Source organism: Diplotaxodon limnothrissa, linkage group LG9, assembly GCF_057381915.1.
Source record: "Diplotaxodon limnothrissa isolate DT_005_m linkage group LG9, D_limnothrissa_male_GT1.1, whole genome shotgun sequence".
NCBI classification, from domain to species: Eukaryota; Metazoa; Chordata; class Actinopteri; order Cichliformes; family Cichlidae; genus Diplotaxodon; species Diplotaxodon limnothrissa.
Window position 1 is genome coordinate 15,824,184 of NC_140604.1, and position 23,574 is coordinate 15,847,757.

At 42.5% G+C, this 23,574-nt stretch overlaps 1 protein-coding gene across 1 annotated transcript in view; it reads left to right on the forward strand.

The window, feature by feature from the left end:
- The window catches only part of drosha (drosha ribonuclease III), a 146,274-nt gene that overhangs the window by 87,089 nt on the left and 35,611 nt on the right, over positions 1-23,574 (forward strand). Inside the window, exons 25-26 of the mRNA XM_085362786.1 lie at positions 4,545-4,589; positions 10,194-10,351. Coding sequence (XP_085218912.1) covers positions 4,545-4,589; positions 10,194-10,351 — 203 coding nt within the window. The remainder of the gene's footprint in view (positions 1-4,544; positions 4,590-10,193; positions 10,352-23,574) is intronic.

Here is a 23,574-nt window from a genome sequence, read left to right on the forward strand (position 1 = left end):
CTCTCCGCTGCACTACTACTTTTGATGGATTGATTGGCAGCCTGTAGCTAGAGACCAATTTGTCAGCGAGCACTGGACCTTGTCAGAGAAGAGCACCATTATGTCCCAATCATGGACAGCCAACAATCCCAGGGGTTGTGTGTGCTTGAGTGTGTGTGGGTAAAGGGGGATGTGACGCTGAGTCTTCACGGTTGGCTTGTGAGGCCGGAGTATGTGCAAGAATGAGGTTGTGCCTCGACTCCCCTGTGGGTTAAAGCATTGGTTCCCAATTTCATTTGACATACCCCCAAATCCCTGAGAGATGGTTTCAAAAGCTGCTTCATCAGACCGCCTCTCATGGCATTCAGTTGAACTCATTTTAGACAGGATCTGACCTACTCTCAGCTTGCCGTTTACTCTATAGCAATTACATTCGGCATACCATTTATCAGTTATGCTACAGTCACATTGGGGAAAATAGTGGTTGGAGACCGTGGCGTGGCCAAAATTACTTCAACTATGTGCAATGAAGTTGCAGTTTCATAGCCCAGGAAATCGTTGCTTCTAAGGCAGGGACCGGGTTTGCAACTGCTAATCAGTTGCTCCCTTCAAATTGATTTTGGGGTCAAGCTGGTTAGTGATATATTGTTTGTTTGCTGTCTGTTTCTGTCTACATATACAGAAATTCACATCAAAGAGAAATGTAAGTACTTACATTCAAAGTCCGACCAGAAATGCAAAAATTTCACAATTTTTAAATCAAAATGACAAAATGACTTGCTTTTATAAGAGATTTTAACCACAATGCAATTGCCATCAGTCAGACCACGAATCTTTGGAGACAAGTTGCCTCCCGCTGGGAGACCTCTTGTGGTAAATAACCTGCTACTAGCTAAAACATAATCACCGTATGATGGAGCTTGCCTGTTTGCTTAGTTGAATCCAGGTGGTGATGCAGAGGCGGGTTACCGTGGTTGGGGAAAACTGGGTTAAAGCTGAGTCCAACAAAAGGAAGATCAGAGGCATTTTTTCCAAATTGCCCTTTATTTTGCTTCTATTTTCAAATGTCATTACAGGTGGGTCAGTGACATTCGAATAAACATGTTTGCATGTGTTTTCCCCCTTCTGTTTGTAGCAGCAGTTATATCCTCCAAATGGTTGTGATTCAGCTGCTGTACATGATGATTTGTGCCCCTAGTAATTATACCTTCCTTACACTGGGAGAGAGAGTGTGTTTGTGTGTAGGGGGGGGAAAATGTTGTTGTTATTCTTAAATCCCCACTCGATGCTGGCTTAATCATTGTCTGACTTGTCTTTGGAATGGCTGTAATTGAAACATTAGCTGTTCGGGTCTATATACAGCATGTGGGCGGATCGCGAGCGCCTTGTGGATGGATTTTAATCATAAGCCTCGATCTTAAGCCGAACCGACTCGTGTACTTCACTTCTCCCTTTGTTTTTATGTATGTATTTATTTATTTCAAGTGTCATGTTCTCCCTTCTTGTCCTTTTCATTCTCATTTCCCCTATGCCGCTTTAAATGCGTCGGCCTAGGTGAATCACTTTTATGTGTTTTAAAGCAAATTGTGCACCTGCAAAAGAAGTGTGAAAGCAATCAATCCATTAGCCGGCGCTATCGACGTTCTTTTAACAACCGACGACGCGTGCATCCGGAAGCAAGCTCAGTGTCGACTTGATAGGCGCTGTGTACTTAGTGCTCCTCCACCCAGCTTGCAGGCTAAGAAAAAAAGGACAAGCAACCAAAAGGAAGCATTTACTCAAACGTATTGACCACTTTTCATGAATTTTTCATCGGCTGCTCAAGGCGATGGGTTGCCAGCTGGGTGCGTTGAGAAGATGAGGCGCCCATTCGATGCTGCTGACCACACACAACCCCACCCCCCCATCCCCCGTGGGCCATCACCGCATTTTAAAGGTTTATCTCCTTGAACCTTTTAAACACCTGAGTGATACTGTACTTTAGAGGCCCTCTCCACATCTCTATCACCACTATGACTCACCCAACATTAGACTCTAGGCCTAAAACTGCCTCCGGCTGGCGTTGTCCTTGGCAACAACTTGAGAGCCACGACTTATTCTCTCTCTCTCTCTCTTTGTACTGTGTATATTTCAGCCTTGGTCTCTCTACTATTCGATCTTGTGTGGTTACCTCAGAGTAGGGTTGAGGAAACATGTTGATCTTGCACATATTTCTCTCCACAGGCAGGGCGGGCAAAAGTCCAGCGCTGCTAGTGTGCGTCTCCAGAGGAAACGCTCCTCTAAAAGCTAAATCCCACCAATACTCCACCCGCAAACACCCCTCACCTTCTGCTCAAATCCACATCACAACCCACCTTTTTACAAGCACCACCTTACTTGACTGTGTAAGGTCGATATGCAGACTTCTGGGCCTGAAAATTATCTATTTTCTTTCACCATCGCTCACTGATGGCACCTGAAAGCACTTGGACAAGGAGTTTCCTACATAGAGCCTTGTGTGGTGCGCTACTAGAGTCACCGCCTTATCAACGCATCATCGTCGAGCGTTACATTTAATTTTAATGTTGAGAAACTACAACACAATCTTTGGATGTCAGCGGAGTGAGCTGTCAAGGCTAAAAGAGAAAGTCAAATGGTACATTTTCACAGGACCTGTCATTTCTATGCTTAGTACACATTATCTTGTCATCTCAAAATATGCACAAAAGTTGAGACGTAAGCTGCTCAATGCATTATTTTTAAGCTTTACTTGCTTATTGTTTTACAGTTAAGTTTAAAATTAAACTTTCGTAGTCTGCTATGGTGTGTTATTGAGATAAAACTACCCACCAGTGTTTAGGTAATTAAACTCGTCTCCTGTTGCATTATTAAAGTGACATACATAATTAATAATCGGTGACAAAGACGCATCAATAATTACGTTCCAGTAACGCATATGAATATCTTTTTAGTGCCATTAGCCTCTGTGACAACACCCATTGGTTTTGGGCTCCACATTTTGAAGCTTCAGTGTTAGCATTTGGTGATTTTTAATTGTTTTAGAGTCAGATGTTGCTTTATATGGATGAAAGACTAAAGTGCTAATTTATCAGTGGACATTAGCTGCCTTTCATAAATTGCAAGGGTGGATCACACAGTCACACATATAGGCTAATTACTAATTAAGTAGAACAGCGGTCCCAACCCCCGGGCCACGGACCGTTTGGTACCAGCCGGGCCGTGAGAGTTGAGGCTCAGGTGTGAAATCTTGAGGTTTTCATGGTTTTTATCGTTAACTCTGTTTCCCTGGGTCTTTTCCCCTTGTTATAGTTGTGTGTCTTATTTTGAAAGAAATGTTTCCACGTTACCATAGCGACCAGAGAGCGTTAAGGGGCAGAGAGGAGGATGTTACTCTCAATGTTGTTGGTGCATTTCCGGAGGACGCTGCTAATAAAGTTACAGAATTACACAGTGAATTCACATTTATTATTATTATATTTACCAAATACCACAGTTTTTGTCTTGCTCCTATCACTTTATTTTGTTGTATTTATCCGCGACACCTTGAAGGCCGGTCCATGAAAATATTGTCTGACATTAAACCGGTCCGTGGCGCAAAAAAAGTTTGAGTCCGCTGAAGGAGAACACTAATAAAGCTCTAGAATTTCACCAAAACTGAAGCAAGAACTTCTAGGTTGATCTGCACCAGATAGAAGGCGATAATATTACTCACGTAGTCCATTAAAACACTCCAAAAGGCTCCAACAACGCACACAAAACACACACAGTGAAGCACTCCAGTTTAATGACTAAAAATGAGTAATAAAAATAATTATCCCCAGAGCTCTTACAAGGTGGGTTATTGAACCTTTAAACTGTATTTTGTAGCAGGTTGTAAATGTGTCTTTTTAATGTGTGTGTTGACTCACATTTGGAGAGAGCCTCTAGTGGCCACTAGAGGAACTGTCTGTTTTTGCCACTTTGCGTTGACTTCATTGGAGGTTACTCTTAATAATGCTAATAGCGCTAATAGTTCCTACGTGTGAACTGATTTGTCAGCGTCACGTTTCAGAGGGAGTCTCTTCCTCGTTAGGCACACAACTCACTCTCTGACTCATTTTCTGTACATCTGTCCAAATCAGGTGGTTTACAACACTCTGTTTCTCTTAACAGAGTCCACACATACACGTGTGCACATAGGCTTAAAAATATTCAAGTTCAAGTGCTACAGAAAATGCATGGTAAAATGCAACAAAAGAAGTAGTTGCAGAAAAATCGTTTGAAGGTTGGGTTCCTATTCACAGTGAAGGAAAGCAGTGTGAGAGGTAGTATATTGTGCCCGGGAAGCTTTTGTAATGTTCAAAACCAACCAATCTGAAGCCGAAATAACCCTTCATCTATAAAAAATGCGCTATTTTTGAATATTCATTTTGGGTTCTTTTGCTACTTTTAATGATTCGCTGTGTTTATTTGTAGTGTTAATGAATTATATTCATTAACAGGATGACCCTCATGCCAAGGGGAAATGCGCTAATTTCTTCCCCCTGACTCTTCATCTCTGTTCCCTTCTCTGTTTGTCTTCACAGGATCTGCGGGAGGTCTGGCTCAACTACCCACCACACCCCCTGCAGGTTAGGAGAGATATGTTTTATTATTGATGTTTATTTTGTCTGGGTACCTCTCATTAAAACTCACCTCACCCCCAAGACACAAAAGCCTTCGCGAATCTTTGAAGTTTTCTCGTCTAAATGTGCGTGTTATTTTTCTTCTTCTTCTCGTGTGTGTCGGTAACAGAGGTGGGCAAGCTGTTGGGTATTTTGCCTGAGGCTGACTGAGCTCTTTATGGCTGTCACAAGGCTCCCGGTAGCCTTCCACTAGTTTCTATTGTTCTGTTCCCTTGTCTCGATGCTCTCCATTTTGGTCGAGACCCTAATCCGCTTTTTCACTTACTCAGTCTCTCTTGCCTTTTCTCTTTGCCACATCATCCCCCCCGTTTCCCCCCCTCCTCATCCTTTCTCCATCATCCGTCTCTTCAGTCTCTCTCCGTTCTGCTGCTCTTTGCTTTGCATGATCTGCCCAGAAACATTAAACATGTCAACAGTGTTTGTTTGAAATTAGGATTTGGAAGAAGAGATCAAAGATGCCATAACAGGATTACAGTCCCGAATCACATCTCTGATGTGTTTGCGAGGAGAAAGTGTTTCTTTGTGTGTATGCCGAGTCGTCTTTAAGCGCTTTATTCTCTTCATCTTGCTGCGTATGTACATTTTTACACATCCTGCTTTTGCCCCCCCAAAAAATAACATTGTGCTTTTTTGTTTACCTACAACATATGTTTGGGTTTTTTTTTTTATATATCTTAGCCTCCTCAACCCTGTATTTGTTATCCCCAAGATCCACAGAGAGCCTGGATGTTTTTTGTTGATCTTGTTCAGTGCTCAGACTAAACCCACTGTGTACCCAGCAGCCTGTTTTCCTGGTGAGCTGCACAGGCGGTGGCAGCAGTTAATGTGGGCAGGGTGGAGCTCTTGGGTCAGTCCTGCTATGGCTCTGTGGTTCGGTTGGTTCCTCCACAGTGTGCTTGAGTAGTCATACAGCCTCATTACCACACACTGTGCATTGCAGAGGTTTCCTCTGGGTGGTCCTCTGCCAGTGGGATAAGACCTGACTAAATTGTGTCAGCCTCTCGGTAGCTTGAAAGCACCCTGAACCGTGATGTGATCTAAGCTGTATTTACCCTTTAATTGTTTATGTATTTAAGCATATAATCTTGGAATTGGAAGATTAGGCCTCATTCTCAAATATGTGCGGAAAGTTCTCACCCTGAGGAAAAGTTTATATCACCGCGTGCATTTAAAGCTACAATCGCCCATGCCGAGAGACCTGTTGACAACCCCCATCAAAGAGTGCTCCCCAGGGACAAATGTTGACGAGCGGTTGTTGCAGGTTGCTGGCAGGAACTGTGAAGCAGCCGCTCAAGCTCCAGTTACGCAGTTCAATACAAACAACATGTGACCGCAGCAATCTCACCTAGACATGGCCAGGAACCTCCAGCCAAGCTGTTGGGAAATACTCATTGTTCCCTAGCGATTGGAGGTTGCCGATTGGTCTGTAGACCTTGAAGTGGATCATGGAGAAACGAGGGATATTCTAAGAGAAAGGTATGCACTCCTAAAGGCAGAAAGTAGGAGAATTTCCATCAGAAGAAACTGGAAAAGAAGTGTCAGAATCAGAAGCCGAAGAAAAGGCACATCTTTGCAAGAGTGACCTGTGCTGACATAGATAGCATTAACCTATCTGGAGAACGCTCCTGCTGTGAGGCCTCATTTCCAAAGCATTTTCTTTGGAAAAACATTGATTTAAATAAATAAATGCTTGGGCTGCGATAATGGAGTTGATAAATGTTTTTTACCCTGAGACATGGACTATGGCTCGAGTGAAAGAAGAAGGGGAGAAAACAAGCTAATTTTGAGCCTAACAGAAGACCAATATTTGAAAGCAGGCCATGAGAAAAGGAAGGAAGCATGGATGAGAAATTCACGGCCATTGCTTAAAAAATGCTGCCAAGAAATACGAGTTTAATGACTTTTATTTGGATTTTTTAAATATATTTTTGGGTCTTTAAATAAAGGTTTAATTAAACCTTTATTTAACCAGGACGTCCCTTGAGATTTAAATCTATTTTGGTGTCGTAGGCCAGTCCAGGCGTGTTGGTGCCACCTCTGAGGTGACAGCCCCACTAGGGGTTAAATTAACTTCTCATCAGCACTGATGAAGCCTCTTGGATGAAAGTTAAAATGTCTTCAAGAACCTAAAAGAAGTCCTGTCGCCTTTGACCGAAGCACACGACCGTCATGACCTGAGTGACTGAGTATCTACACAGACATGTTCGTGCTCTCTGCTTCTAACTGAGCCTCTATTGCCTAAATCTGCTGTTGAAAGGTAACAAGGTGTGCCAGCCTCCCCCCCGACCAAGAGAGGGATGACAGGGCAGAGATGAGAGAAGCTACCTTAATGAGGTTTGAGGCGACGGTGATGGCAGCTGGAGGTGGTGTGTGTAATTGTGCGTACACAGATCTTTGTCATAGACGCATACACTACCCTGCAGCAGCCTCACCCTACAGAATACTGCAGATCACTCTGCGCTCCTTCCTTTTTCCTTGATTCACACCAGCACATCATCACCTCCAGCTCTCCAGAATAATTTACCAGAACATCATTTACACTGAGTTTGGATTGCCAAATTCCTCCTTTAGTTTATTGAGGAGATACATGAGAGTCTGGATTTTTATTTTATTTTATTTATTTTTTTTGGCCTCAGAAGACCTGGGCTCTGATTCTGCTTTCTGTCTGGACTGAGCTGAAAGTGATGCTTTGAAGCCATTTCAAACATGTTTTTTTTTCCCCCATCTTTTTTCAAAACTGCTGTTGATTCTTCTTTTTTTCTATCTCCTCTTCACTTCGTTTGAAGCCTTGCTGCTGGCCATTTCCCCTGAAGGATAAGCTCGCGCCTATGAGTGCTGAACTCGTCAGATGTCGTTAGTTGCGATGCATGACATTTACACGCCTTTCGTTAATTAACAGAACGAGCAAAAAAGGCAGGAGTGAAATGTTTCTTAGGACACACTGGAAGATGGAACCATGACATTACCGGCAGCACTCCAATTAAAATACTGAGTTTAAAAATACATCTCTGCTCTGTGCAGCGGCTCGACATGGGAGACTTTGAGAGCGCTGTTTACTTGTCATTCCATCACGAAAACGCAGACAAAAGAAAGTGCTGGAAAATGAAGAAAGTGGCTATCTTGCCTCTGAGAGCCTTGCGTGTATTCTTTATTCTTATTTTCAGGGTACTTCGTAGTGTAAAATAGAGCAAACTAACAAGGTCAAGTGAATGTGCATGCGTTCCCTTTGAGTGTCCACGTCTCAATGTTTCTGTTTTCTGTGGAAAAGATGTCTTGGTCAAGCTAACAGTTGCACCACGCAGAGACCAATTAGTTCATTCTAGCAGCCTAATTAATGCACCCATAAGGATATCTGTTGATTTAACAAACATGCGTGTACACATTTTCTTTGCATATCATTTCTTCCTCTTCTTTCTTCATATGTTCTTTGTAATGAGCACAGACGAGAGGAAATGCTGTAGCTAAAGAGAGCCGTGGACCCATCTACCTCTGAACTCACCAAGCCCTGGAGCTAATGTTAAAAGCATAATCTATAGCGATTTACACAACTGAAAACCGCTCTTTCAAGTCTCATCACAGTCACAAGTAGGCTCACATAACAAGCCAGCGCATTTACAGTACCACTGAGTCACCAGAGATATTAATTGACTGTGGGAATCATCAGATTTACAGAGAGTGGTGGGGAAAGGGAGCTGTTTGACTTAAAACTTAATGACTAAGAGATTCCATCTGCTCCAGATCATCTGAGTTTGTTTTGAGTCGGAGGAAAAACACACACTCTAAACAGGCCCTAAAGCAGCGCATACTGCAGAGGTTCATCTCATTTACTGAATTTATCTGACACTCTTATGCAGAACGACTTCATTGAGCAAGTTTCTCTTTGGTGTGTTATTCAAGCATCCTTGAAGTGGTCTTGCTGGCTGTTACTAGATACATATTCAGGGCTGTGAGATATCCCAAAGCAAAGAGCACATTTTTAAAATGAATTACAAAACGTATATGCAAGGGCAAAAGAGTAGATTTAACAGCGAAAAGCGATTAGGCGCATCAAACGCGAGCACATTATTCATAACTACGTATCAAATTTTATTCAGAAAATTTCATATTTATTTCTTTACGTATTTATGCCCAGAAGTTGGGAAATTCCTGCAGTACATTAGCCAAAACGTTAAAAATAACCCAAAATGAATTGAGTTAAATAAAGAACAGCTCAATAAAATGAATACAGTGCGTCAAAATTAGGATTTAAATGGAGTAAATGAAGTATCAAAAATTAAAACAGGTCAACAGTGGTAATAAAATACCTTGTAAAAAAAGATAAATATAATACATAAGTAACTGAAAAGGTAAGAAAGTGCTGGATAAAAATAAGCAAAAATATAAATAAAGTACAACAAAACACAAAACATTACTCAAAAAATGTAATAACACTAAAAATACTGAACATTATTTCTACTTAAAAACAAGTTGAATACAAAACTGCCAATAGAGCTTTACCGCTTGTTTTTTCTGTCAAATACACTCACTGGCCACTTTGTTAGGGACACCTTCCTAATATCAGGTTTTTTGCCTGATATTAGATTTAACCAGAGTCATTTCCATCCATGATGTCATACGCCTGCTCCACCACATCCCACAGGTGGTGCACTCCTGGATTAAGCTCCGGTGACTGTGGAGGGCATTTGAATACATCGTTGTGTTCAAGAAACCAGTTTGAGATGATTTCAGCTTCGTGATCTTATGAAGCAGGGTGCACTGCGGGCAAAACCCCAACCCTACCCTCTCGACGACGATAATCATATCAGACCACGTTAGCGGCGTTAGAAGACAGGAGTTGAACCTGGTTGGCTGCTGAGTGTATATCCTGTTACAGTGGTGGACGTTCACATTAAACACAGTCACCCTAACTCTGAGTGATGTCAGTGCGAGAGAATTTCCCGTTTGCTAGAGCAACAGTGAGGTGCAGCACTGACAGAGTTTAGGTCAGGGGTGTGTGCAGGGGATTCAGGTTCTTCCTCTTCAATCAAAACACTGAAAGAAAAACAACAAAAACACACAGACTGGTTTTGTGTTTGAGGATATGTTATTATGTAGAAGCAAAGGAGGGTCTTTCCCAAACTGTTAGCACCCTGGAAGCAGTCTGTAATTTAGCATAATCACCGTGCGCTCTAGCACTAAGCTCTCTCTTTACCTGGTCTAAGGACTCGCCAAAAAGTAAACACTGAAAAATTGCTACTCACTAAATGTTGGCTCTGGCTAGTCTCAGATCTATAAAAGATGAGTAGGAGTGTGTCGGGTACAAATATTGAAAAGTGATCTGGCACACGTACGTAGCCTTGGAAGGGTCAAAACAGACCAAGTGCTGGAACTCACTGATAAATAGACGTCTTGTTTATTGTTGCCACAGCCATCATCCTAAACAGGAACAACAGATTTCAGCGAGTGCTGGCATTCTGTCTGTTTTCGTTATATCTATAATGACCAGAGCTCTTTCAGGGCCCCATATCTCGTCAGCAAACCTCCTTTGTTGCGATCTTTGTCCTTTTCCAGGTACAGGAGCCGCAGACAGACAGGCAGCTGATTGAGACGTCGCCGGTCCTCCAAAAACTGACCCAATTCGAGGAGTCTATCGGAGTTTTGTTCACACATGTGCGGCTGCTGGCCAGAGCCTTCACCTTAAGGACCGTGGGCTTTAACCACCTCACCCTGTAAGTACCTCCGCTGTTTGTTTGTGGATAATAGAGTTACGGCCAATTAAAATGCAAAGTGTGGCGCTAGCAGGCCAGATGCAATTTGCAGGGATGCTGCAGAAATAGCCAGACTTTTATCTGCCGCTCCCTTCAGAGGTGATGAGGCATGATGCATTATAATGTATAATATAATCTGAAATGCTGGGAGTTTTATATGTTGAGCATTTTAAATTGTTGTATCTGTTGTGAATGCGGCAGCCGCCTCCTCCCACATCATCATTATGTTTACCCCCTGCAGCTTATACATGTTCTCGCCGTCGGTAAAGCTGCTTCTGTAACAAATGATGTCTTGAATGTCATGTTCAAAGTACCTTAGTGAAAGATGGCTCTTTTTTTTGGTTTGTTTGTTGGCACAAAGCCTAATCCGAGGGTTTCACAGCCAAGAGTGAGGCCCAGGGGACTGTGAAGTCCTCGTGTTTGTAGTCTGTGGTACCTGTGAGGCCATAACCCTGCTGTCACATGGGAAAAAGGAGATTTGATTCATGTCTTATTTCACTGTCCACCCTGTGAACTCCTGGATTCTCATTTAAAGCTTTTTGCTTGTCCGTATTTACTTTGTCATATATATTTATATATGTATAACACTGTTACACAAAAGACCCTTTTTCAGAAAGTAATATGTTTACTCCACACAATTGAGGGCTGAATCTGAGAAACTAAGGGACACCTTGTCCTTTGCTCCTTCTCCAGCTGGGCAAATAGATTCTAATTTCAATTTCGCTTCCAGTATAAATGAAAACAAAATAATCTGGAAAAAGTTGTTTTTTTTTTTTCCCTTGGGTTTCCTGTACAGCGATGCGTTTTTCCTCAGACTCTGGATTTCCTGATTCTGTGAAAACACTGAAAAAATTGACCGAAGCTGTTTGTGTCTCTGGATCGCTCAGCGTCTCTCAGGCTTTCAGTAACATGTGACAGCGTTACTCAGCCTGGGTTTTATGTCGCTTAAACCGAGGCTGCTGTTGCCGCCCGTTTGCATTAAACCGACATCTCGTGATGGAGGCAGGCCGGTTGGGACTTGAGGTTGCTTTTATGAGACTTTATATGAGGCTTTAAAGTCAAACACACTCCCTGATTAAACCCTAACTTTCCACGCTCCACCACCTCTACCTTTTTTATTTCATTTAATTAGATTTTTTTAACTGAAGTATTCAGTTGGGGGAAAAAAAGTTGTATAATAGGACATTTAACCAAAATAATCATGATTATGATTTTTTGAGAGTGGCTGCACCGCCCCACAGTTTGAGATCCAGTGCCCTGTCGCCTGGTTCTTTTGCCAGGTTGTTACTGTAGCAGTCTTCTAGATCATTCAGCTGCTTCCTTAGAGAGGATCTCGTCCCATGGTTGGATGCACTTCAACTCCAGCACTGCAGCTGGTGTCAGTCGTCCTGCTCCTGCTCTCCACTGTGGACTAGTTAACAGAATCTTCTGCAGGTGGAGATTAGGTTCAGAGAATGCAGGCTTAAGGCACACTTCTGAATTGGCTTTGCAGTCTAATAGTCAATTTCGCTTTGGAAGGTTCCTAACTGGGTGAAGTGATCCGGAAGTGTCTGCGTGGCAGTCGTAAAAGCTGGGTGAATTCTCCTGGATAAGTTATGGATGGAGGGAATTTGACTTTGGTCATGGGAATCTTAAAGGAAAGGAGTTATGTTGGATCATCTCTCGAGCTAGAAAGAATAAGAACAGATTACTTTGTAGGCTGTCTGCTGGACACACTGGTAAGGGGATTAATGTGAGAACAGTTGGATTCTCTGATAACTGAGTTTCTCTTTTCCTGAGTTGTCAAAAATTCTCCTTCCTTCCTTTCCGTAACCTCGTGACAGTTTCCTTTGAGATATGTGAGAACTTAGTGTCATTTTTGAACTATTTGCCCATGCTCCATGTTTCAGGCACACAGACCTGACTTTAAACACAACAGTCCCACCTACCTGCTGTTCAAGCTTAGTGGCAGCCAATCAGAAGAAAGTTGCATTTAAAAAAAAAAAAAAAAAGAGGTTAAAATGGCTTAAACGGTAAAGATTATTTAACTCTATGAATGTTGCAGGTTTCAAACACAACATATTGATCTAAACATGAGCATTAAACTACATACAATAAAACATATACTAACTCTAAGGTGTAAGTTTGCTTTTTTCCCCTTTTTCTATTAATTACAGTGTTTCTCTGCAGTGCTGCTGTGATTTATCACTGACATTGGAACACTGGAATTTTTTTCCGCTTCTGTTTTGACATCTGTTCAATAGTCAGTAAAGTTACAAACTTCTACAAGGACGACTTAAAAATTGATCGGGAAGAGAGCGGCCGGGTCTGCCCGAAACAAACTCGTCGTTATTGTGTAGCTGCGCTCGTTTACTCGTCACATGAAAGGCTGAAAAGATTGCAATTTTCATAGCAAAATGTTTCCGCTAATGAGACCGTTCACTCCAATTTGAGGTGTTTCTGATTCAGACTATGAGAGGGTTATTTGCAACTGAAGCTTAACTCACTTCTGAGCTCCACCAAACAACACACTAGTGAGTTTGACAGCTAAAGCAAATTAGCCTTGGCAGCACACCTCTGATATCTTATTGGCAGGCTGCACTCTGTAATTGCTTGCTTAGATTTGGACTAGGACATTGCTCTGTGTGCGTTTGTGAGTGTGCATGTGTGGATTACATCCACGCACACACACACACTGCTGTGCATGTTCTAATCCATCACTTAAATGTCAAATATCTCTCCAGTCAGGGTCAAAGTTGATTAGAGGTCCAGAGGTTTGTCTCCTACTGAGCTTCACTTTAAGGACTTTCCAACTCAAGGTTGATCCCAATTATATTTTCCAATTTGGTGACCTCACGTTTAAAAACAAATAAATAAATAAAAAATGCAGGGGTGGCAATTTTAAACAAATGTATTTTTTATTTCACTGAATTGTATTGTTGCTTTTCCTGGAGCAAAAACGAGCAAATTAATATATTTTCAGGGTAATTTATGTTCAGTAGCTCATTAGTAGCCAAAGGCATGTTGACCTAAATAGAGCCGACTGACTTGAAAGCTGGAACTGAGCAATGGCTGCCTATAAGGACCAAAGGTTATACCAAAGTGGGTCAGGCTGTCGTGATAGAGACAAGAATAAGGTCAGAAAATGGAAAGGAGGGTCACGCGAAAAGGTAGGCCGAAGATGAGGAGACGGGAGTGACCCAGGACAAGCTGACCTAGAAGGAGAAGACAGTGCAAGATGCAGGGGTGGGAGCTGATGGTGTCTTGATGCGGCGGAGACCGGAGGCTAGCATCAGACAGCAGTAATGGAGAGCTGCGGCCCCCAGGCGATGAGCTTCCTGTCTCCTCTCACAGCGGAAGAGCTGGGTGTGTTGCAAGAATCTCACTGTTAGGGAAAAAGGATGAAACGGGGTCTGGCTTTTTCTTCATGTTCAGTGTTTGTTCAATGAGAGCACGTTTCACTATACAGCTTTGAAAAGAAGGCATTTGAAACATTTATATGTGCATTTATATTTTATACGGTAGTTTTAGGTTAAAATTGAAAGTTAAAGGAAATTAGTGAATGAAATATTTGTGATTCAGGCTGCTGTGAAAAGCAGAGAAATGTATAAAGTACAGAGAAGCTTCTTTGCCGCTTTATTCTCGGACCTCTAATCACTGCAGATTATCTAATAAAGGGGGCCTGTTATGCTCATTTCCAGTTTCACAGTTTTATTGTTGGACTTGGACAGCTTTGCATGATTCACAAATGCAATTTACAATATTTTATTAAAAATAATCCTTCATCTTATGCTGGGCCTTGATTCAAGAACTCGATTCATCAACTCTCTGAAGCAAGCTGGTGCAGCTCCTGTCTGCCCGCCCGTTAGACTAGCTTAGTTTTGATTGGCTGCCCTTTATAAACAAAAGATTCGGGTTGCTGTGCTCACAGCCGGAGCTGTGCGCCAGAGATGACCATTTCATGGATCTCATCGAGGGCACACGGACCCAGGAGTAAACAAAGCTGACTGTTTAGAGCAGTCTGAATCCAGAACACCTTGTTCAACAAAAGCTTTGTTATCATCTTAAAAGCATTAATATCAGCAGTAAACTAGAAAGAAAACACAAAAAGAAAACAGAGAAGAAACTCTCAGAATAACCAGCCAAACACTGAATGTTATCCATGAGTCATGAGTCCATGAGCTCTAAAAGGTCTCCGAACTTTGTCGAATATTCTTTCAGGACTTGTGTTAAGGTTTGTAGCGTGACGTTTGACGTCACTTGCCTCATCCAGTGGCTAACAACACGTCTATGAGGGGTTTTCCCCTCCCAAAACAATGCTGTGAGCTCTTTGGCGTTTTAAAAAAAAATGATTGAATTAACTGAAATAAGTCCTCATCTCTCTCATACTTAAATATTTCTACTTTTTTCTTCGACCAGTGCCGGTTTAAGTCAAAGGCACTGGTGTTGCTGAGCTGGCCAGTACCTTCGTTCTCTTCAGCCCTTCATCAGATTGCTGATTTAACCGCTCCTGTTGTTTTTGCCGCCTCTCTCATAAGTTTACTTTGTTTTTTCAGTCTAATTAAGGCCTCGTCTCTTTAGACATCATATTTTAGATTTCCAGTTAGAAACTACCAAACGAACTGCAAATCTTTAATCTGCTTGATTTTTAATGGAAAAAGTTGAAAAGGCCTTGCATGACCATAAAAGTGGTCGTCAGTGAAGTGTCCAGGTGCTTTTCAGCCTTAAGAAAAATGGGGAGTGTGTCTAAAATTGGCTGTAATTTCTGCAATACTTTCCTTGAGCTCCTTGCATTAAAGAGGCACTTCAATCACATCTTGATTGCCTGGGTTAAAATGGTGGTGTGCACCGAGGCAACTTCACCCAAATTGTGCCTTTACCCAAAAACTATGGACCTAAGGCTACGCTCACACTGGAGGCGAAAGCGCATCAAATCCGATTTATTTTTTTTTGACCCTATGCGACCCATATCCGATCATGGTATGACAGTGCAAACGGCACAAATCCGATATTTTCAAATCCGACCTGGGTCACTTTCGTATGTGGTACTGAATCCAATACATATCCGATGTTTTAGAAAGCGACTGCTGTTTGAACGGTCATGTTGCATTAAATCAGTCTTTTACGTCACTGACACAAGACAGACGCCAATTATCAGCGCCCGAGAAGACATCGCGAATGCTTCCTGGCCATCCAGTGTAGATGTTAGTGAAACTGTTGGGAAGACATCGTTGGAGAAATGTGAACATTTTATTTGTACTGTATAATCTGCAGATTCTGACAGAAATCTGCAGCTATCCTTTGAAGCACCGCTCCTCTCTTAAACAGTAATAAGGATCATTGTTAGGTTATTTACATTATTATGTAAATAACAAAATAACTTAAATCAAAAATTGAAGTCTGAAGTCTTTATATTAAGGGCCATCAGTCAAACAATACTGTTTGCTCTGGGTCTAAACAGAGCGCGTTGTGTGTGACGTCTTCTTTTGCGCATGCGGGCTGCTTTGAGCGTTCACACTAGAGCGTGTTTGCTGTCGCATTTTATTTGTAGTGTGAACGAGCAGACAAAAAAATCGGATTTGATCAAAAAATCGGAATTGAGCATTAAGACCTGCAGTGTGAACGTAGCCTATGTATATGTTGATGTGGGTTTTACAAAACCTCTCGGCTTTAGATACTTTGAGAAGTGTTTATGTTTAAGCATTCACTGTGTATGTATGTGATGGATGTAAGCCAACGCGTAATAGGAATTTGCAGTTTACTTTAGTTTGAAAATAGAAATTAGAAAATAACATTGAGCAGTGACCACTCTTTAAGCAAATAGAATTCCACTTGCATGATCTCCTATAAAGAATTTCCTGACCGTGAGATTGAATAAGATGAGCTCAAATAATGCAAGCTTTCAGCCTGTTACATTACATAGTTTATTAAATAGTTTGTAAATTAAGCTTTTATATAAATCTAATTCCAGCTTCATTTTCTGTTCAGTGCAGCTTTGCTAGAGGAGACCCTGAGATTTCTTTCTGTCAGAGAGTCATTTTAAATTAAAACTGCTCTTTTCATGCGGTGCAAATGGTTTCCCCCCCTTTTTTTCCCCCGGTTGCCTAAAATCACTGTTTCCTTACGTTCGGAGTCCAAAGTGACCGCTCCAGTTTCCCCCAACTAAAGCAAAACTTTGTCAAAAGTAGTTGGCGATTACACATCTGAAGCTTACACAAGCATGCACATATGAAACAAGAACATTATTTCCCTAAAAAGAGAAAAATAGGCTTTAAAAATGGTGCACTTGCCCCTTTTTGGAGCGGGCAGCCTGTCGCCGCCTCTTCAGAGGGCCTGTTAAAGGTATTTTAGATCAAAGTCAAAGGCGAATAAAGACCTTGGCTCCACACTTTACTTCAATTTCCCCCACCTTACTGGAGCATTGTGCCTCTGCTGTTGAAGTGAATAAGGGATGGCTCTTTGTGCCGCTTCACACGGCGACGCATTCCTCTTTGACCTACTCTATCTCTTCTTTTTCCCCCCCATCTCTTGCCTTTTTTTCGTTTCATCTCTCACTGTCACTCCCCTCTTTGCCTTCCCGCTCTGCCTCCTATTGGATGTGAAATTAGCTCACACTACACCTTTTCAATCGTCTCCTATCCACCACATTCTTTCTGGCATCCCCGGTTTTACTCAGCTCTCAAACGGTATACGTGATAGATTTTGAGCCTTTTACCACACGTGTGCACATGTACAGTGCTGAGGTGCAGGATGAAAACTGACTGATCTCTGGTCTTTGTTCCCCTCCCCTTGTCCCCCTGCTTTTCCCAACCTCAGTTCTCCACGCTCTCATGAAGCAGAGCCTTTTCATTAAGACGCTCTGTGATTATTTTTAATGTGGAGTCTGCATTAGGCAGTGTCCCTTCACTCCTAATGAAGCTCTGTCCTGGGCCTCGAATACACAGTGATATCAAAAAGTTCTTGGTGTATCAACTGTTCTGTGATCTTTGAGTGCGCAACAATTCAAATCGGTTTCTTCTTTCTTGTATTAAACATCTAAATATTTAAGAGGAGTTTGAGTGACAAGTAAAATTAATATAAAGAGTTACGAGGAAAATCGATTAAACGTGAAGACGGCAACATTATGCTGGTGTTGTAGTTTGAAGTTAGCACTCCTACTTCTTATGCTTCTGCCATCATCAAGTCAAATAATAAAAGAAATAACAATACACATAACAGCTAAAACAAAAGAGCAGCAACAAAACTTTCACAGTGGACACAAAAGCAGTTTTTAGAACTTGTCATCTGTCAAGACGGGTTTCTACGAGGCAGGTCCGGGCCCAGTCGCCGTTCATTCTTAGGTGGGCCATTAGGAGAGACCCACTTGGGTGGATTTAAGTTTGGATGAGTTTCTCTCCTTGTGCACCTGTAGAGTGCTTCCAGCATGGCTGCTAATATTAACTCTCTTCCTGAAAGTAGTTTGTTTACTACTTGAAATTCACCACAGGCCTCCGAGAGCCTTTTCTGTTAAACTGACCAAACTTTCATGTCAAGGATCATCAGCGATGCTGAGATCTGGGTTTCTGGCTACAACTCAATAACCAAACAGCAGCCTTCAGTGTTCAAGCTCAAAGGAAATGCATTAAGTCTGGAGTGCAACCAAGAGCATGCTCACCATTTTGTTTGACATTCACGGGGTTGTGCACCGTGAAGTCGTGACCGAATCGTTCCAAAATTCTACTTTAACATCCAGAAAACCACAAACCTGAACTGTTGGCACCAAGTGCACTGAAAGGGTTTTTTGTTTTGTTTTTTTACATCCACAAACTGAAATTAAAATTGTTTGGGCGCACTGGATAAGATCCCAGACATATTGAGTCACAAGTGCATGTGGTGACAAAACAACTTCCAGGGTGTGATTGGAAATTAACAGCCATGCTGGAAGGCTACCTTGAAGGGGAGAAATTGAAATCACGTGTGGTCGTTGAAGAGAAAATCTCCGTCCCGGTTTCCCTCCAAGGCACGAGCACCGATAAGCAGAGTTCTGTCCTTTCTTTATTAGATTCCTAATTATTCAAAGTAACACTCAAGTATGCCGTTCAGCTGGGTTAGTTACAGCGCCGGGAGTAGCTTGGGAGAACAAGGAAACACAGACTGCTTCAGGTTGCCTTCCCAAATCAACTCAAAGGTTTATTCAGTACAAAACAGCTTATATAGAGGAAAAAAAGGTTCGTGTGTCAGCAAGTTCTCAGTTCAAACCGGTACAGACCAAATAAGGAAACGTCTTCCTGCCTTGTGAGCAAAGAAGTATCCTTTGTGTAGTTTATCAGTTCAGCTACAATTTATGATCATTCCAGCAAAATACACTCCTAGACATAGAATACAGAGTTCTTTCATTAGTGAATTCTGAAACGAACCACCTGGCCTTTAACGAGCCTTTTTCTAAGAGATAAAGAAGGGAGGATGGGAGTAAGGAAGTGGTCTCGTCTCTGTGGTATTTTCGACCTTGGGGTACCAGCCTGTGAGTCTTACACATCAATTCTTGGGTCAGAGAGAAAGAGAAAAACAACTAGTAAATGGGCCTTATTGAGTAACAGTTTTCACTACAAAGCAATATCCTGTAAATGCTACCGTGGTATCAAAATATCACAACAGTTCCCTCCTTTTATCATGAAATGATAACATAGTATAAAGACAGAATGTAATAACATAATATAAAGACAAATCATAACTGTAACTGGTCCTTCGAGCAAGCTTAATATCAAAAATTCTGAGAGCGTATACATGGTATCACACAACAGACAATAATCATCAAAAACAAATAATACATGCTGCAACGGTTACAAAGGCTACAATTAGTTTCTTCCATTTTCCAAACGTGTCCTGTAGCCACTTGTCTAGCCACTGACCGTGGCCTGTATTGGCAATTAGTTCTATCTGCAATGCTTCAAGTTTATTCATAGCTTGTGTGAATGAACCGTTAGGGGCGGTGTTATTGGGAATGAAAGTACAACAAACATCAACGGTTACTAGACCACAGGTACCGGTCCAATTAACAGGTAGAGCTAATCTAAGAGTATTATTGCACATCCAATAAGCATGTGGGATTGCTCTAGTTAGGCGCGTGACCATGTGTGATTTAACTAACTCCCCCCAGTCAGTATCATTTAAGACACCCTCTGGGGGAACAATGATCGATTCTGCGCTCGAACTTGAACTGTGTGTGTGTTCCTCCAGATATGATACAACTTCAGCCACAGAGACAGCTAGCCATGTCTCATTACAGCGTGCACCTGGGGAGTCAGAGAAAAATGTATAGTTATCCTTTGTATAATCTATGTGTGTGTCTGGGCCAGTTAACTTTAGTCTGCGCAGACATATCATACTAGTATTAAAATGGAGAGGGATCTGTCCTAAGGGCAGTGAGGGCTTTAACCTATTCTTGGGGCGTTTCATTGGGCGCAGGTCCCTGCGGTGTCATTAGATAACTTCAATAATTCGCCTAATGGAGTCTCAGGGTTAGTTGGTGTGTGTGCGTGTCTAAGTAGGCAGTCGAGAGGGCTCAGAGTCAACTGTAAAGCGTCTTTAAGGAGAGCATTATCTCCGCCGATTTCCTCTAGTCCCTCAGTGAGGGGGAAACCGGATATGGGGTATCCTACTATTACCTGTTCTGGATTAGCCTTTGAACAGACATAACAGTTACTGTTTCCTAAATCACGAGTGGCTGTTCTGGCATTTTCGTACCAGGAGTTGACTCCTGCTCTAGAAGGCGCATAAAAGGGTTTATTAGTGGCGTCTATGTTGTCATTTACTGATTTTAGGGAGCGTGAGGAGTGCATTAAGTAGGTGTCTTGCAAAATAGAGCATGAGGTATCGTCAGCAAAATATAACCTGCAGAAATGTGAACATGGTTGCAGTTTTCAATACAAAATAGCAAAGAAAAATCCTAAGGTTAATGCGATAGATATGATAGATAACCTAAATATATAAGAAAATATATAAGAAAAACAGTTCTTCAGTTGTCTCCTGGCCTGGTCCCAGGTTCGAGAGACATTGAATAAGCGCTGTATGATGACAATGGGCATTTCATTTTCTCCATGATCAGGATGGAATGAGTCTAGCTTTATCAGGTTAGACATCATGTGGTACTTCCGGCTTTCTGTTCCTGCTGGATGTTTGAGTACCTTGTTGTTGTTCTTTCAGGCGTTGTGTGTTAATCAGTGATTGTGTGTGTGTATGTACATTGGATCCTGGCGCTGGCTCGCCGGAGATGTCGTCTACCCGTGTGTTTATTTGCTCTGGTTCCGGGCGTTGGCTCGCCGGAGATGTCATCTGCTTGATCCGACGCCTGAGATGGTCCGATTGGGCTGGTCTTAACCCTGCTGGCATGAATCCACTGAGGTTGTCCGTCTGTGAGGATGCTGGTTCTTCGTCACTGCCAGTACAGTCTGGGGGCTGGAACACGCGCGGCCTCCCAGAGTGTCCTTGGTTTTAGCGGCTTCACCAACACGCATCTCCTTGTCTCCACTGGTGGAACTGTGGAGGGGAGAGGCTGAGAGAGACAAACTTTCTGATAGTTATTATTCAGTGTTTCTACCAGATTGTAGACATAGTCGGACAATGCAATATCTACATCACCTTCTAATAGCGGTGCCCCTCTGGAGGCTGACCATGGTGTTGGAAACGGTCTTCCCATGATTATTTCAAATGGAGATAATTTGGTTGCTGCGGATGGAGTCATTCTAATCTCGCAGAGGATTTGAGGAAGTAATTTGACCCAGGTCATTCCTGTTTCTATCATTGCTTTAGTCAGGCGATTTTTTATGGTCCTATTCATTCTTTCTACAACTCCTGAACTCTGAGGGTGGTATGGCACATGATATTTCCAGTCTATTCCTAGGGTTTTGGCACACTTTTGAATTACTTCTGATGTAAATGAAGGTCCTCTATCACTGTTAATTTGGTGAGGTATTCCAAATCTGGGTATTATTTCATTGCTCAACTTTTGATAGACTACTTCTGCAATTTTCTTTTGAGGTTGGATAAGCTTCTACCCATTTACTAAATTGATCCACTATTACCAGTAAGTACTTGATGCTTCCTTGCGCTGGCATATGTGTAAAATCAATTTGTAATGTATGAAATGGAAAATCTGGTTGTGGTAAATGCTGATGTTTTGCTTTTGATTTTCCTACATTAGTTCGTGCACATGTTAAACAAGTTGCTAATATGCTTTTTACTGCATGCAATGTTTTCTCAATTACAAATCTTGATTTTATTGCCCCTATTACCCCTCTTTGTCCGACATGACCCACACCGTGAAAATGTCGGACAAGGACTGGCAGCAGGGAAGATGGGAGGGCAATCAAACCCTCAAGATTTTGTATAGGCCATCCCTGTCATCTAAGGTACAGTCATTATTCTATGCAGAGGCTTGCTCTTGTATGAATTTTAAATCAACATTTGTGTCTAAATAGTCTGGGAGTGTAACAAGTGGCAGCTGTACGGGCACAGATAATACTTCCTGCGGAGGTGGGAGCTGTGATGCAGCTGCAGCCTTGGCTGTCACGTCTGCTAAGGCATTACCTGTTGCTTCGTCTGTGTCAGCTGTACTGTGTCCTTTCGTTTTCACAACTGCAACGGCCGATGGCAGCTGTATAGCCTGCAAAAGTCTTTGCACAAGATCAGAATTAGCAATCGGTTTTCCATCAGCAGATCTAAATCCTCTTTGTCTCCACAATGTGCCAAAGTCATGCACAACGCCAAACGCATAGCGGCCGTCTGTGTAAATTGTCACACGCTTATCCAAATGTAGCTCACAGGCGCGTATTAAAGCCATGAGCTCTGCTTTTTGTGCTGAGTGAAATGGTAATGAGTGAGCCTCTAGTATGATGTCAGGCAATGTCACCACTGAATAGCCACAAAGAAATGAGTTGTCATTCGGCCTTGAACAGGACCCGTCCACATAAACCGTGGCTGAGTCTGGGATAGGTGTTTGCTCTAAATCTGGACGTGATGCTGTGGATTCCTGTATACGTGTCATGCAGTCATGATCGTCAAAGCCATCCTGTCGGTCAGAAGAACACAGCATAGGATCAATAAATGTGCTGGCGAATTGGGTGTGCTGCTCGCTTTTATGGTGAGGTTTGCTGTGGAGGTCAGTGTAGCTTCATAACCTGAGCGACGTTGTGCGGTCATGTGTTGTGTAGTTATGTTTGCTAGAATGGTCGTGACCTGGTGATTGGTGTGTAGAATAGTGTCATGTGAGAGTGTGAGCTTCTCGCAGTCCCTTATCATGATAGAGCAAGCTGCTACTGCCCTCAGGCAGGCCGGCATTCCCTGAACAATTCAGGCAGCACCTTTGAGTGGCGGAGGTCAGCACTCCCTTTAATGCATTGAAAGAGGCAGTCATTTCTGTGGACCACAGTATTCGAGGAGGCTTGTCTTTTTTACAACAGTCACGCAGAATGTGGTCATGAAAAGAACAGTCTGGTATCCACTGTCTGCAATAGTTCACCATGCCCAGGAAGGACAACATTTCCTTCTGTGTAGTGGGCCGAGGGACAGAGGTCACAGCTTTGACCCTGTCTGCAGTCATGGAACGTTTTCCGTGAGACAGTGTGAATCCCAAATATTGAACAGAAGTCTGACAGTACTGCATTTTCTTTGCTGATGCTTTGTGGCCAGTCTTTTGGAGGTGCTGGAGAAGCATGTGTGTAGCAGTTTGACATAGTTTTTCACTTTCAGCACAGAGGAGGAGGTCATCCAGTACAGCCCTGGAGGAGTGAAGCTGTCCAGGGTAGCACGGACCACCATTGAGAAAGCAGCAGGGCTGTCTACCATGCCTTGGGGCAAACGAGTCCAAGTGTACTGCTTATTTCTATGTGTGAATGCAAATAACGGCTGTGTGTCTTCATGCACAGGTACTGAGAAAAAGGAGCGGAGCATAAATCCACCACGGTAAAATGTGTATGCAATGCATGTCAATATGCTGTGAACATCTGAAACGAGAGGTGGCAGAGGAATGTTGACTGCATTAATTTGCCTTAAGTCTTGTATGAAACGCCATACGCCAGGTTTGTTAGGCTTTGGCACAGGATTGACAGGAGTGTGGGCTTTATTACTCCTGTAGTCAATAAATCTCCTATCATGACATCTAGGGCTGCGGCTTTTTCGGCAGAAATGGGACATTGCTTGACATATACTGGCTTGTTGTTTTTCATGAG